The following is a 12356-nucleotide window of genomic DNA, read 5'->3' as shown; positions in this document are numbered from 1 at the left end:
GCAGTGCAAGAAACAAAGGTTGCAACTGAACAAGCATTGGCAAAGCCAGTAGGTTTCGCCTATGCGCTATCTATTGGGTTTGAAATGCTGTTTTTAAAGACATGCTGCACAGCAGCGGGGGCTGCTGTGCAACATGGCTTAAAGTTTAACAAAAAGCACTATGACATTGCCAGTGTTGACCGCATTGTATATCGCTTTTTTTCTTTAAGCCATGTTGCACAGCCAGCGCTGCTGTGAAACATGTCTAAAAATATTTACAAAGCCAGTAGATGTTGCATGGGCGAAACCTATTGACTGTGCCAATGCTTGTTTTGCCCACTCAATACTTTATTTCAGTGGTCACAACGGTTTCAGTGGTCACAACCCCTGGCCTCCGCCAATGTTTAAAGAGTGTATAATTTCCTAGTGGGTAGCCTCAACATGTAAGGAAGTTTGTGTCGATTTTTTATTTATTTATTTTATGCAATTTGTTGAGCGCACGTTTACCCAAGGGAGTCTTGGTGCTTTGACAGGAAAAAAAAACGGAAAGGTTGGGCCCTAGAGTGAGGGGATCTAGTGATTAAACAGCCACGTCTTCAGCTGCTTCCTGAATGACAGTAGTGTTCGAACGTTTTTTAGATGTCCTGGTAAGGTGTTCCATAGTTTAGCCGCGACTACTGCGAAGGATCTATCTCCCCAAGTCGCTTTATTAGTTTTGATTACTTTCAGAAGATTTGCATCAGCAGATCTAAGATTGCGTAGTGGTCGATAGGGACAGAGGACGTCTTTAAGAAAAGAAGGTTCTTTTTCATGAATGCTTTTGAAAGCAATGCAGAGGGCTTTGAATTTGATACGTTGTCTGATTGGTAACCAAAGAAGTTTCCGTATGGTATTAGAGATAGGTTTGAATTTTGGAGTACCTGTGACGAGTCTTGCAGCTGTGTTTTGGACCAGCTGAAGTTTGTTGACTACTTGTTCTTGAGCATTAAGCATGAGTGCATTGCAGTAGTCGACTCGGGACATTAGTATGGTAGAAATCAGAGTATTTATGGTATTTAAGGGAAGATAAGGTTGGATTTTTAAAATCATTTTAAGTGTGAAAAAGGAGGCAGATACTATAGAGTTGGCTTGTAGGATAAACAAGAGTTTGTTATCAAAGATAACACCAAGATTTCTAACCTTGGTGACAGGATTGGGCGGGGGGCCAAGATCTTGTGGCCACCAGATAGAAGACCATGCAGGAGTAAGTTTCCCAAACACCATCACCTCGTGTTTATCCGAGTTAAGTTTGACAGTTCGAATTCATCCAATTACATATGGCACCCATTCCTTTTTGGAAGTTATTAGCAACCTCCATTCCATTGTTGTTAATAGCCAGGACAAGCTCTGTATCGTCTGCGTACGATGTAACTGCTAGACGATGAGCTTTAATGATCCTCGCTAAGTCCGCCACATAAATGTTAAAAAGTGTTGGGCTTAGCGAGGATCCCTGGGGGACTCCACAAGGTAATGAAAAGGGGTCAGAGGAAAATGTGCCCATGGAGACTGATTGCTCTCGGTCTGTCATGAAGGAAGCCAGGAGTGAGAGGGCATTAGATGAGATTCCGGCTTTTCCGACACAGTCGATAAGAATGGAATGATCGACCGTGTCGAAAGCCGCGGACAGGTCGAGTAGTATGAGCACTGCGGCACCTCCTTTGTCGAGGATCATTCTTATCTCATCTGAAGCTTTTAATAATGCTGTCTCCGTCCCGTGTCCCTTCCTGAATCCAAATTGGGAAGCATCTAAACAGTTGTTAGAATCTATATATTCAGATTATTGAATATTCATGATTTTCTCAATGATCTTGGATGGGTAGGGAATGCATGCTATAGGTCTATAGCTAGTTACTTTGGAAGGGTCTAAGGTAGTTTTCTTAAGTAGAGGTTTGATTACTGTTTTTTTTCCATACGGTAGGATAAATACAGGATGAAATCATGGCGTTGAAAATGTCTGCAAGGACAGTTGAGATCCTCTCTGGAACCATTTTAATAACTGAAGGTGGGCAGGGATCGTCAGGTGAGCCAGAGTTGGTGGACATCATAAGTTTGTGAATCAGCTCAGGCGAAATGGGATTAAATGAGAAATTGGGATGATTAGGGGGTGTGGTTTTGAGTGTGGTATGAACATGGGTCTGATGTGTATCATTAGTAAGTTTGTTAAAGTTGGAATAGATATCACAAACTTTTCTTGAAAGTAGGTAGAGAGTGCATTGCACATAGGTTGGGAGGCTTCTGTAGTGGAAGGTTTGTCATTGGCCGGAAAGATGGGATACGACCTGAAAGAGTTGTTTAATTGAGTCTTGAGCTAATTCGATTTGATTATTAAAGAAAATACTTTTCTGATTAATGATTGATAATTTGTAATTTGTTAGTTTTTCTTTGTAGAAGAAGATTCGATGAGAATCGTATAGAGGTGGGTTGTAATTTAAACAGCAAGAGAGCTCCTTGCAGAGTGAAGATTCCAACCTTAACTAGCATTCTTGTGCTGAATGGCACAAACAGCAGAGAGCCGGGGTCCTGGCCGCCAAACAGAGCTGGCTCACCACAAGCCACCTTGGGTCCTGTTGCATCTGAGGGGGCTTGTCCCCTTTTCCTTGCCGCATTGTTTACTCGAATGTGGACTAGGATGCAGCTGTTTAGTAGCAAGCAGGCAGACACCTAACAATTATGCTCCTTTGAGAGGCGAGGTGATGATTCGATTTTAACTATTTATTTTCACTTTCTTAAAAAAACTGTTTGAAACAACCCACAACTACTGTCAACAACCAGTTCTGTGCTACTTAAGAGATGCATGATAAAGGGTTTCTCCAGATATTACCTTCTGAAAGTAGAAAGTCACAGGAGGTAAACACTGGTAAACACATTCAAATCACCAGAAGAATGGCAGGACCAGCCCTGGTTCTTACACTGTTGACATTAACTAAACCAAGATTCTGATTACACCACACAGCGACCCGCAGGATCCATACTTTGTTCCATATTGGAGTCCGTACGTCCAGCTACACCTGGTATTAACTCACCGAATTGTCAGAATGTTTATTCCAGTAAATCAGCACAAATTGGAAGGCGGGCCCAAGCTCTTCCAGCTCCACTATCAGGTGGTGTCCTTCCGCTCGCACCTTCAGCAAGGGCGTGGTTAGCAGGGCTGCAAGAGTGAGAAAGAGATTGGTCAACTAACACCACTGGATTCGTCCAATCAGGCCCACGCTCAAACACGACAAAGTAAGTCCAGGGGTGCTGCAAGGATCCTAAGGAAGACAATACTCTAGGAAAGCCCTTTGGAATATTACAGTAATAGATTCCATTGGATCTGGTGGCTTTGGGAAAAATGCACGTGGAAATTAACATAATAATAATCCAAATTTGAAAAGCACAAACATATCCCCCCTTAGGGTTTCAAGGTACTGGGGGCCGTTGGGGAGATTAAGTGCGCTATTGCCTAGAGCCACATGATGCTGAGCTGAGCTGCCACCGGCGATCGAATCTTGAGCTCCACGCTCCGGAGCCAGCCGCACTGGCCGCTGCGCCACACCTCTCCCCATTAACATACTGAAGTGGCAATTATTTATTAAACAGCAGTCTCTGTGGATTCTTCTCCGGAGCTCTTTTCAAATATTACAATTTTGAATCTGCCTCATTCTGATTGGACTGCCGGAACTCAAGCTTCCTCTGTAGAACTACAAAGTTTCGCTTAATTTGCCCCCTATAATAACCAAGTAAAACCCTTTTAGATCAATGCAAAACTATCAGGACCCCACCTGAAATATCTCGTACTCTTCCCTGGTCCATCAGGAGTGGGAGGACTTTACGAATTTCACCGTCAGATTAGTGAATCTGTACGCTAAAATTTTGAAACCAAACCGACACCATCTTGTATTAATCAGGTCAGCGCATTGCACTGCACTAACACATACAGCTTTAGAGACTAACAATTAAAATGACAATTTTGCAGAGCTCATTGCCATAGAAAGACTAGGGAGTGAGATTTGATGTTCTCGCTCCAGTCTTGGTAAATATTTCTCAAGGCTGTATCTGCAATGGGAAGAATACATTCTTTTGCTAATGTTATTTATTGTACAACCAAGGAGTTGTTACATATGTTAATGAATGCACAACTGTCTTCATTGCTTGAGAACCAAATTGCAGGGTACATTTCCATTGCCTAGGGACGGTATATCTATCTGTGCTTAGAATTTGTGTCAGACATTGCTTGACCATCAGCTTGTGTGTCATTCAGTTGATGGTTACACCAGGGGCGTAACACAGGCCCCGCAACCCCTGCGGTGCAAGGGGACACCAAGCTCCAGGGGGCCCCCTCAGCACAGCACTCTGGCTGCAGAGCTCCTGATTGAACCCAGAGGGGCCCCCTCTACGTGCCTTTCAAGGAGGCCCCCTCAAGTTTTGTTACGCCAGTGGGTTACACCCATTCTGTCACAGTATGGCTGTATTTGCCAATTGCAATGTTGATGGATCAACAGATGACACAAGTGACTTAGATACCTGATCTTGTTCCAGGAAATCATCAAACACTAGCAACAATTTTTGTCTCATATACCCTTTTACCAAGTGAAAGAGAAAGAAATGTATTAACTGATTGTATTCCTTATATTGTCTTGAAATTGTTAGAAGCACTAATATATGTCTATGCAAGTCTGTGTTGTGTACATAGTGTGCATTGTTTCCACAGGACAGCTCAACATTCAAAAGAACCCCACAGACATAACAATGCAAAACACAATTAACACATCACAATATCCCTTATAGTAATCTGGCATGTGGCTGCCAACATCTCTTCCTACTACACACACACAAACATGCAGAAGAGCACTGTACAGAACACCTCTCATACCTTCAATACAGCTCAAATATGGCACAGGTAAAGCTAACACGAAGCTTTTAACAAAACTTGCCACCAAGATACATCACACACAAGCAAGGACCAGGCAACAAATACTGTACTGATCTAACAAAATACATAAACAATTGATACATCTTCCAGCTCCCCTGCTGACACCGAAATCATGCGGTCATATTGGTAGAGAGTAGTTGGTCCCACCTTCTAATGACAGTAGGAGTGCGTTACAATCACAGGTAGTATGCACTCGCATATTTTGTGTGACTAATGTCCTATAGAAAAAAGAGGGGTTTAGAGATGTCAAAGGTATCCCCATGATTAATGCAAATCACGTGTTATTTAGAAATGTAACTGAAAAGATTGTGCATTAATACCTCGTTAAGGGATAACAAACTAAACGTGTATATGAATTTTGTTTAACATTAGACTCATGACAATAATATTGTAGTATTTGCCATTCGTAACTGTTCCAGTATATCTCGAAAGTATGGTTTATTTGCACATATAATGTAACCTGTATGTTGTTAATTTACCTTAACTATATGCCTGAAATGCATGTCCAATTTCTTTTCCAACCAACATTTGAATTTGCATTGTGCTTGCACTGTGGAATGTATCTTGTGTTACCACTACAGGTGGACAAGGCTTCATTAGTTGAAAGAGTTATTGTTCTTATTGTAAGTTATTGTTCTTAGTAGATAGAGAGTCCTGAGAAGAAGAAGAAGAAACGTGATAACGAATGGGAGACCGGTTCTCGTGGGAGAAGGAGATGGCACTAAGGGCGTACGGAATATCTCAACGTGTGAACAGAGAGGCAGAAAAAGGAAGCTGGAGGATGCAGGACATTTTTTAAAATTACTAGTAGAACTGTGGGAGGTGCCTTCATTGAGTGATTGCTTATGCTGTAATGTAGTTAGGGATAGCTGACACTTTGTTTTAGGACGCCTTGAGGTACAGACCTCATCATTGTCGGCTGTGGCTTTACTCTACATGACCCATGTTGGAGTTACTTCTTTCTCAAGGCTCCTACAGTTTTTTTCAATCATTACTGAAACTTGTCTTAGACTAGGATTTCCACTTTAGTGTAGGTTAGGGACAGTTAAGGGTTTGGAGTGCCTCCTGGACAGAGTCTTGATGCAACCCTATGTGGCCGTGTTTGAATTAGTTATTTTTGGTATATATGGTGAATCGGTTCTGGGGATTAGGCTTCAGCCTATTTACTTTGTTTTTCTATACTATTATGCTACGATTGGTGTACAGTAATCGGTTTCAGAGTTTACAATAAACAACCTTACCTGAGTTTAGTTGTCGACTTGAGTTCTTGCCTAACAGTTAGGTTACCCTTGAATTTGGACATTGTGGAAAGAGTATGTCTGTTTAGCTCTCATCCTGCACAACAAGAACCATTGACCAAGTTGTGGAGAGAACTGGGTTCCAGCTATCTCACCGTCCATGTAATATATAACTAAATCTATAAACCTATTAGAGACCCAATACCAAAAACGTATATAATTACAAGATTACTCAGATTCTGGTTTGTAATGAGAAAGTCAAAGTTATGTGGAAGGCAGCCTGACACACTACACTAATGGATGACAGAGCACTACATATATGTTCATAACATAATGCCAAAACGCAACCAATAAACAAAAAACATTAAACAACTAGTTAACTGATAACCAGTAGTAATGGTATCAGACGGCATTCAGTGGCCTCAAAAGTTGGGGTTGAGTTTGTTCACCTCTGATGTCTCTGGCTCTATCTGACTATGGCTCTGCAGACTAGGCCAAGTACAACCCCTTCAGTGTTTGACTCTCATTAGTAGCGATAGCAAGCTGAGTTAGCATGGGGTGCTCAAGCTCAGGACTCAACAATCACAGAGCAGCACAGTAAATGAATGTGCAACCCAGCACTTTTTTTCAGGAAGGGAAAGTACTTGCACCATAGAACAGGAAACAACATACAAACATAGACAAAACACAATTTAAAATCCTGGGCACTGTTATGCAAGGCTGCATCTCTATTCACTTTCTCTCACCAGCCTCCACACATTGGGGTCTGGGCAGTTTCCCCTTGGGATTAGGGCAATTGCGTTATTACAGCTCAGGTGTAGATCTCCAATCGTAAGGTATTAGCGCTCAATCTCACAGTTCAAAAGTTTGGGACCCATACAGTTCAGTTGGTCAGTTCTTATCACCACAGTGAAGCAGTCTTTTCTGACAGATTCTTGGCTTTGTTTCAGTGTGCCTCATCTTTCCACTTCCAGGAGGAGGTGCACTTGCCGACATCTCCATCTGATGTCTCCTTCCTGGCTGTGGACACAGGGCTTCAAAATTCAGACTTTTGCATGCCTCCATTGGTCACTGGCAGTAATCAAGTAGGCAGGGATGGAGATCCCCACAGAGTGCTTTATTGTGGCATGAAACAGTTGGGCCCTGCACAGATAGTTTCTTCTTGATCAGTGAGGCCCTAGAGAGGGCAATATCCTTCCTACAGTGTGGCCACACACCAGCTGATCCTCTCCTTGGTGATGTGGCCAGAGACCATACAGGCCGATTTCTTCTTTTGGGGAATACAGCCTGGCACATGCTGATCTTATTCTGTACAACATGGCCTTGCACAGGCCAAGACAGACGCGGATCATAACCTCGAACAGGCTTTGGCGATCTTAGGACAACCTGTCATGATCCACGTAAGGGACCATTTCGGGGGAGACTATAGGCCCACAGGCACCACTGTGTACTGATAGCCCTTTGCAGTCCTCCTCTTTTCGAAGTCCTACTAGTAGTGGGACCCTGCTGCACCTCACTCCTCCTAGACAGTCCCTCCTCCTGCAGTTTAGGCAGGCTCCTTCCATCTGTGAGCAAGCAGACTGGCTTCTAGGTGCTCCAGGACAGGTATTCAGCTCTATTAGCAAGGAGTCAGGCTCTGGTGATGTCCCCCCACCTGTGAGATCCAGGCTGCCAGGCAGATAATGCCTCTGGTTTCACAAGCATCTGAATACCCTGCAGAGCGCTCCTATCCTTGGCCAAAGAGGACATGAAACTGGAACAAGTGGGGTCCTACTTTTAAACTGCTATAGCAGACAGGGGATGTTAATCCACTGTCTGAACTTTCAGAACCAGTTTGGCAATAAAGTTTTGCACCGTCCGATAATAGATAGTTTTAATTCATACCCACTACCATCTTCATCTGAGCTTTCATCTGAAACCCACACATAATCAAACAACACACAATGCAACACAATCTCTTGTGACAAAAACACCTCACAAGCTTGCTTCCTTATACAGATAGTATCTTGCACTGGAATCACAAAGACCAGTGCCAGGAGAAGCCCAGTGATGAAACATGCTGCCTATTGGGTTAGTGAGAGATTTGTTTCTCCTGCAAATAAGGGAAACTAGACACATTATCACTACTTTAATACGTTTTTCACTTTTGAGCAAGGAGTATTTGTGATTAAATTACAATTATTTTTAAGATTTATGTCCTTGCTTTGCTCTACTCCCCTGCCCTCAGTTGTGATTTGAATTATGCCCTCACCTTCATCTTGTGCACTAGGCCAGGCCAGGGGCATCCAAAATGGTTCTCTCCGGCCTCCATTGCCTGTCTCACTCACACAACCTGGATGTACCACGAAGAATATACACAAAAGCATGCACCACATACACTTGGGATGTTAGCACCAGGATTTGCTAGTGAGTGTCTCTTTAGACATCTACTCTAGTGGCTCAGTAAAAATGTCTGGTCACAACTACGGATTAAAAAAACATGGTACACTGCCAGCACCACTCTTTTTGCCAAACCCACGACAGGGAGTAATCCACTGTCTGTAAATGAAGGCACTCTTGGTACACTCCTCCAGGTCACAAGATAGGTACAGGACATTACTCATGTCAAGAGACAGGTCTAGGGTTCTGCTCCCACACTAAACTATAAAATCTAAATCCAGGATACCATATGCTCCCAGTTGGGCATTTGTGGTACGGGGAACTGACTGTACACGATGCAGCGAACATTTCCATCCAATCAAGCTGGAATGGAATTTTTGAGAAGGTAAGGATAACAACACATGCTTTGACAGATGAATGAATGAAACAACTATTCCAGATTTGCATAGTGTGCAGATGTCCTATGAGAAGATATACAACACATTAATGAAGGAGGAACAGTAAGAATAACAAACATTTTAAGTTTTTCGTTTTTTTTCCAAAATACCATGCGTATGGTTAAAAGAAACATGGGTTACATTATACTATATATAGGTCGATAATATGAAGCCAGGATAATATTGCATCCATTACATCACCTAGTACTACTAGGCAAGATAAACATAAAACGACTATTCTTAACTCCATGTCTTCTTACCTAGATGTAACTTGCGATGCAATAGTATGTCTATATCATGGATACAATATTTTTTTCATTTTATTTCACGCATTTAATACTGGTAGCATACTGGTAAATTGTTAAGCTGAGCATGTTTCAGAGAGTGACGTCAAGGTAGAAGGAAGATTTAGCACCTGCTCTGGGTATGAACTTAAAGAACTTTAAGGAAGGCCTGGGAAGTAGATTAATATGATTAACCAGGACATACAATGCAACACCGGGGTACAGCTCCACGTAAGGCTTTATGAACAATATATAGCATTTAAAAAATAAGATGCTTGTGAATAGAAAGCTAATGAAGTTTATCTAGAAACTCCTTGGAAGAATTGTGCTTAGCCAAGTAAAAGGCAGACTCCTTCATGCTGGACAACCTGCAGTCAAGCAAGAAGATATTAAGGTAAAGTTAGTAATGTGAAATTTCCATAATCAATTAAGGATGAGACCGTGACCTGGACTATAAAGCATTTTCCTCCTGCTGGAATAAAGCAATTAATCTCTTTAAGATTCAGAGGAGGCAAAAACGTGGCAGTGAGTCTGTTTACCTGAGGAATGAAAAAAAGTAACTCATCTCTGATGACTCCAAGATTTCAGTGCTTTGACAGGGACAGAAGTTGGGCCCAAAAAAGAGAACCACCAAGAGGATGACCAAGATGAGGGTTGTTTGCCCAAATGAGGACTGCTGGCTTGGCCCAATTAAGCTTTAAAAGACTAGTGGTCATCCAAGATAATACTGCTATGAGACAGTAATGGAAAGCAACAGCACTTTCCATTTGTCTTAGTAGCTGCATGTTACCAGCATTAGAGAAAAACAAAAAATGAATGTATGATAGGACCTGTGGAAGTAACATAGATATTATTGAAGTATGGCTGGAAGAGGATCCCTGGGTCTGCCACAGTCAAGTGGATGAAGTGTTGATTGAAAGGGTAGAAACAGCTTGTCGCAGGTCAGCAAGAAAATATTTCAGCCAGCATACAGTTAGTGCTAAAGATGTGATGCTCAGATAGGATTGCCTACTGAGAAGAACACCACAATCCAATGTATCAAAATCTGCAGAAAGGTCAAGTAGGGTCTTCGTTTCAGTGACACTATTACCAGGAATCTGATCAGTGCCTTTAATAGAACCTAAAGCATGTGGCAGTATTATGCTTAAACCAAAATCTGAAATAAATGAAATCAAATACTAAAGAGGCTTCTAAGAATATGCCCAGATGCACATTGAGGGATTTCTCTAAAAACGAGGGCTGAAGATTGAGGTGGAAGATGGTGGCAAAATATTATAGGAGGCAGCTGTCTGCATGTTGTAAAAGGCTGGGTGCATCAAAGTCTGTTTAAATCTAGGAGCGACCAAGCTGGAGCTGACAGAAAAATTGAGGGTGGAGTGGTGTAAGGATCTAAGTGGAACCATAAATGATGGTAGAAATGCCCTGTATAATCTTACTGGAGGTAAGAAAAAATATTATATAGAGTTGAAAATGCCCCAGGTCTCTCTTCTAAGGGCGGAAGCTCAATAGTAGAAGAGGATGCTATAAAATTTGCATGCGCTTTGTCTGTGTTTAGTAAATACAAGAGGTAGACCACTTCAAACCGAGCATAAGGTTAACATAATTTTTATTTATTTATTTAACTTATTTAACACACATAGGGGTTGATTACGATGCAGTTCGGAAAGCATTCCGACCAAATAGGTCTTGGAATGGTTTCCGATCGGATCCAGGGAGTCCAAGCTACTGATTATGATGCGCCCGGATACGATTCGGTCAGACTCCTATTGACTTCAATGGAAGCCTGTGCTCCGACCGAATACATGGGCACTCATTGAAGAAAGGGGTGGGTGGGGAAAATCGTGCACCCTGTGGCGGGCACCTCTTGGTGCCTGCCACACTATGCATGTTTGGAAAAGGGGGGTCCCTCCGGGACCCCCACGAACCCGATTCCAATGGCCCTGGGTGAAGGGGGTCTGTAACAGGCCCCCAAATTCAGATTCCGACTGCCGATCCAAGTCGGAACAACCAATTCGGAAAGGCTGTCCTAATCTGATATCGTAATTGCTCTGTCGGAAACACGGTCCGTAGACCTGTACGAGCTGACTCTGAATGACTCCGTTCCTCCGAATGCCATCCGGAACTAAGTCGGAAAATCCAAAAGCTATACTAACATCGGAATTGGTAATCTGGAATGCTTTCTGAATCGGTTGAAAAGATGGGTTGGAAATCCGATTTGGAAGAATCGAATCCGATTCGGAGCCTTTCCGAACGGCATCAACATCGACCCCATAGTAGTGGAGCCAGAGAAACAATACTCTACCTGTCAGAATCCAAAAAAGTAGGGGACTCAATACTAGTAAGAAAATATTTTCCAAAATGCAATTACAAAATGTGAATCTTTATCATCAAACCACATATCTATTCATGAATTTGGAATAAAAAGTGCATTCAGACATAGATCACATACAAAAATGTTCTTCTTATAAAATTTCAATATAAAAACGAAAAATTATTAATTGTTAAATCCCAAGATACATTTTGAAAATATTCAAAATGTTCAACAATGTAAACATAAATAGTCCTCATATCTCCTCTGCTCAAACAGGTGATATAGACCATTTCAAACCGGGCATAAGGTTAACATAATTTTTATTTATTTATTTCAAACACATAGGGGTCGATTACGATGCCGTTAGGAAAGCTTTCCAACCGAATAGGTATCAGAATGGTTTCCGATTGGATCCAGGGAGTCCAAGCTACTGATGATGATGCTTCCAGATACAATTCAGTCAGACTCCCATTGACTTCAAAGGGAGCCTGTGTTCTGTCCGAATACACGGGCTCACATTGAAGAAAGGGGTGGGTGGGAAAACCCGTGCACCCTGTGACGCGCACCCCTTGGTGCCTGCCACACTGTGCATGTTTGGAAAGCGGGTCCCTTCGGAACCCCGACAGGACCGATTCCAATGGCCCCGGATGAAGGGGGTCTGCTACAGGCCCCCAAAGTCAGATTCTGACTGCTGATCCGAGTCGGAACAACCAATTCGGAAAGGCTGTCCTAATTTGATATCGTAATTGCTCAGTTGGAAACACGGTCCGTAGACCT

General features: G+C 42.4%; 1 protein-coding gene across 1 annotated transcript in view; it reads right to left on the bottom strand.

Annotated features, from left to right (window-relative positions):
- IL20RB (interleukin 20 receptor subunit beta) overlaps positions 1 to 12356 on the bottom strand; it is a 243646-nt gene that overhangs the window by 20410 nt on the left and 210880 nt on the right. The window contains exon 4 of the mRNA XM_086943914.1: positions 3042 to 3166. Within this exon, the coding sequence (XP_086800040.1) occupies positions 3042 to 3166 (125 nt within the window). The remainder of the gene's footprint in view (positions 1 to 3041; positions 3167 to 12356) is intronic.

Source organism: Lissotriton vulgaris, chromosome 11, assembly GCF_964263255.1.
Source record: "Lissotriton vulgaris chromosome 11, aLisVul1.2, whole genome shotgun sequence".
In the NCBI taxonomy this organism is placed as follows: Eukaryota; Metazoa; Chordata; class Amphibia; order Caudata; family Salamandridae; genus Lissotriton; species Lissotriton vulgaris.
Note: the sequence above shows the minus strand (reverse complement) of the source record. Positions and strands in the feature narration are given on the sequence as shown.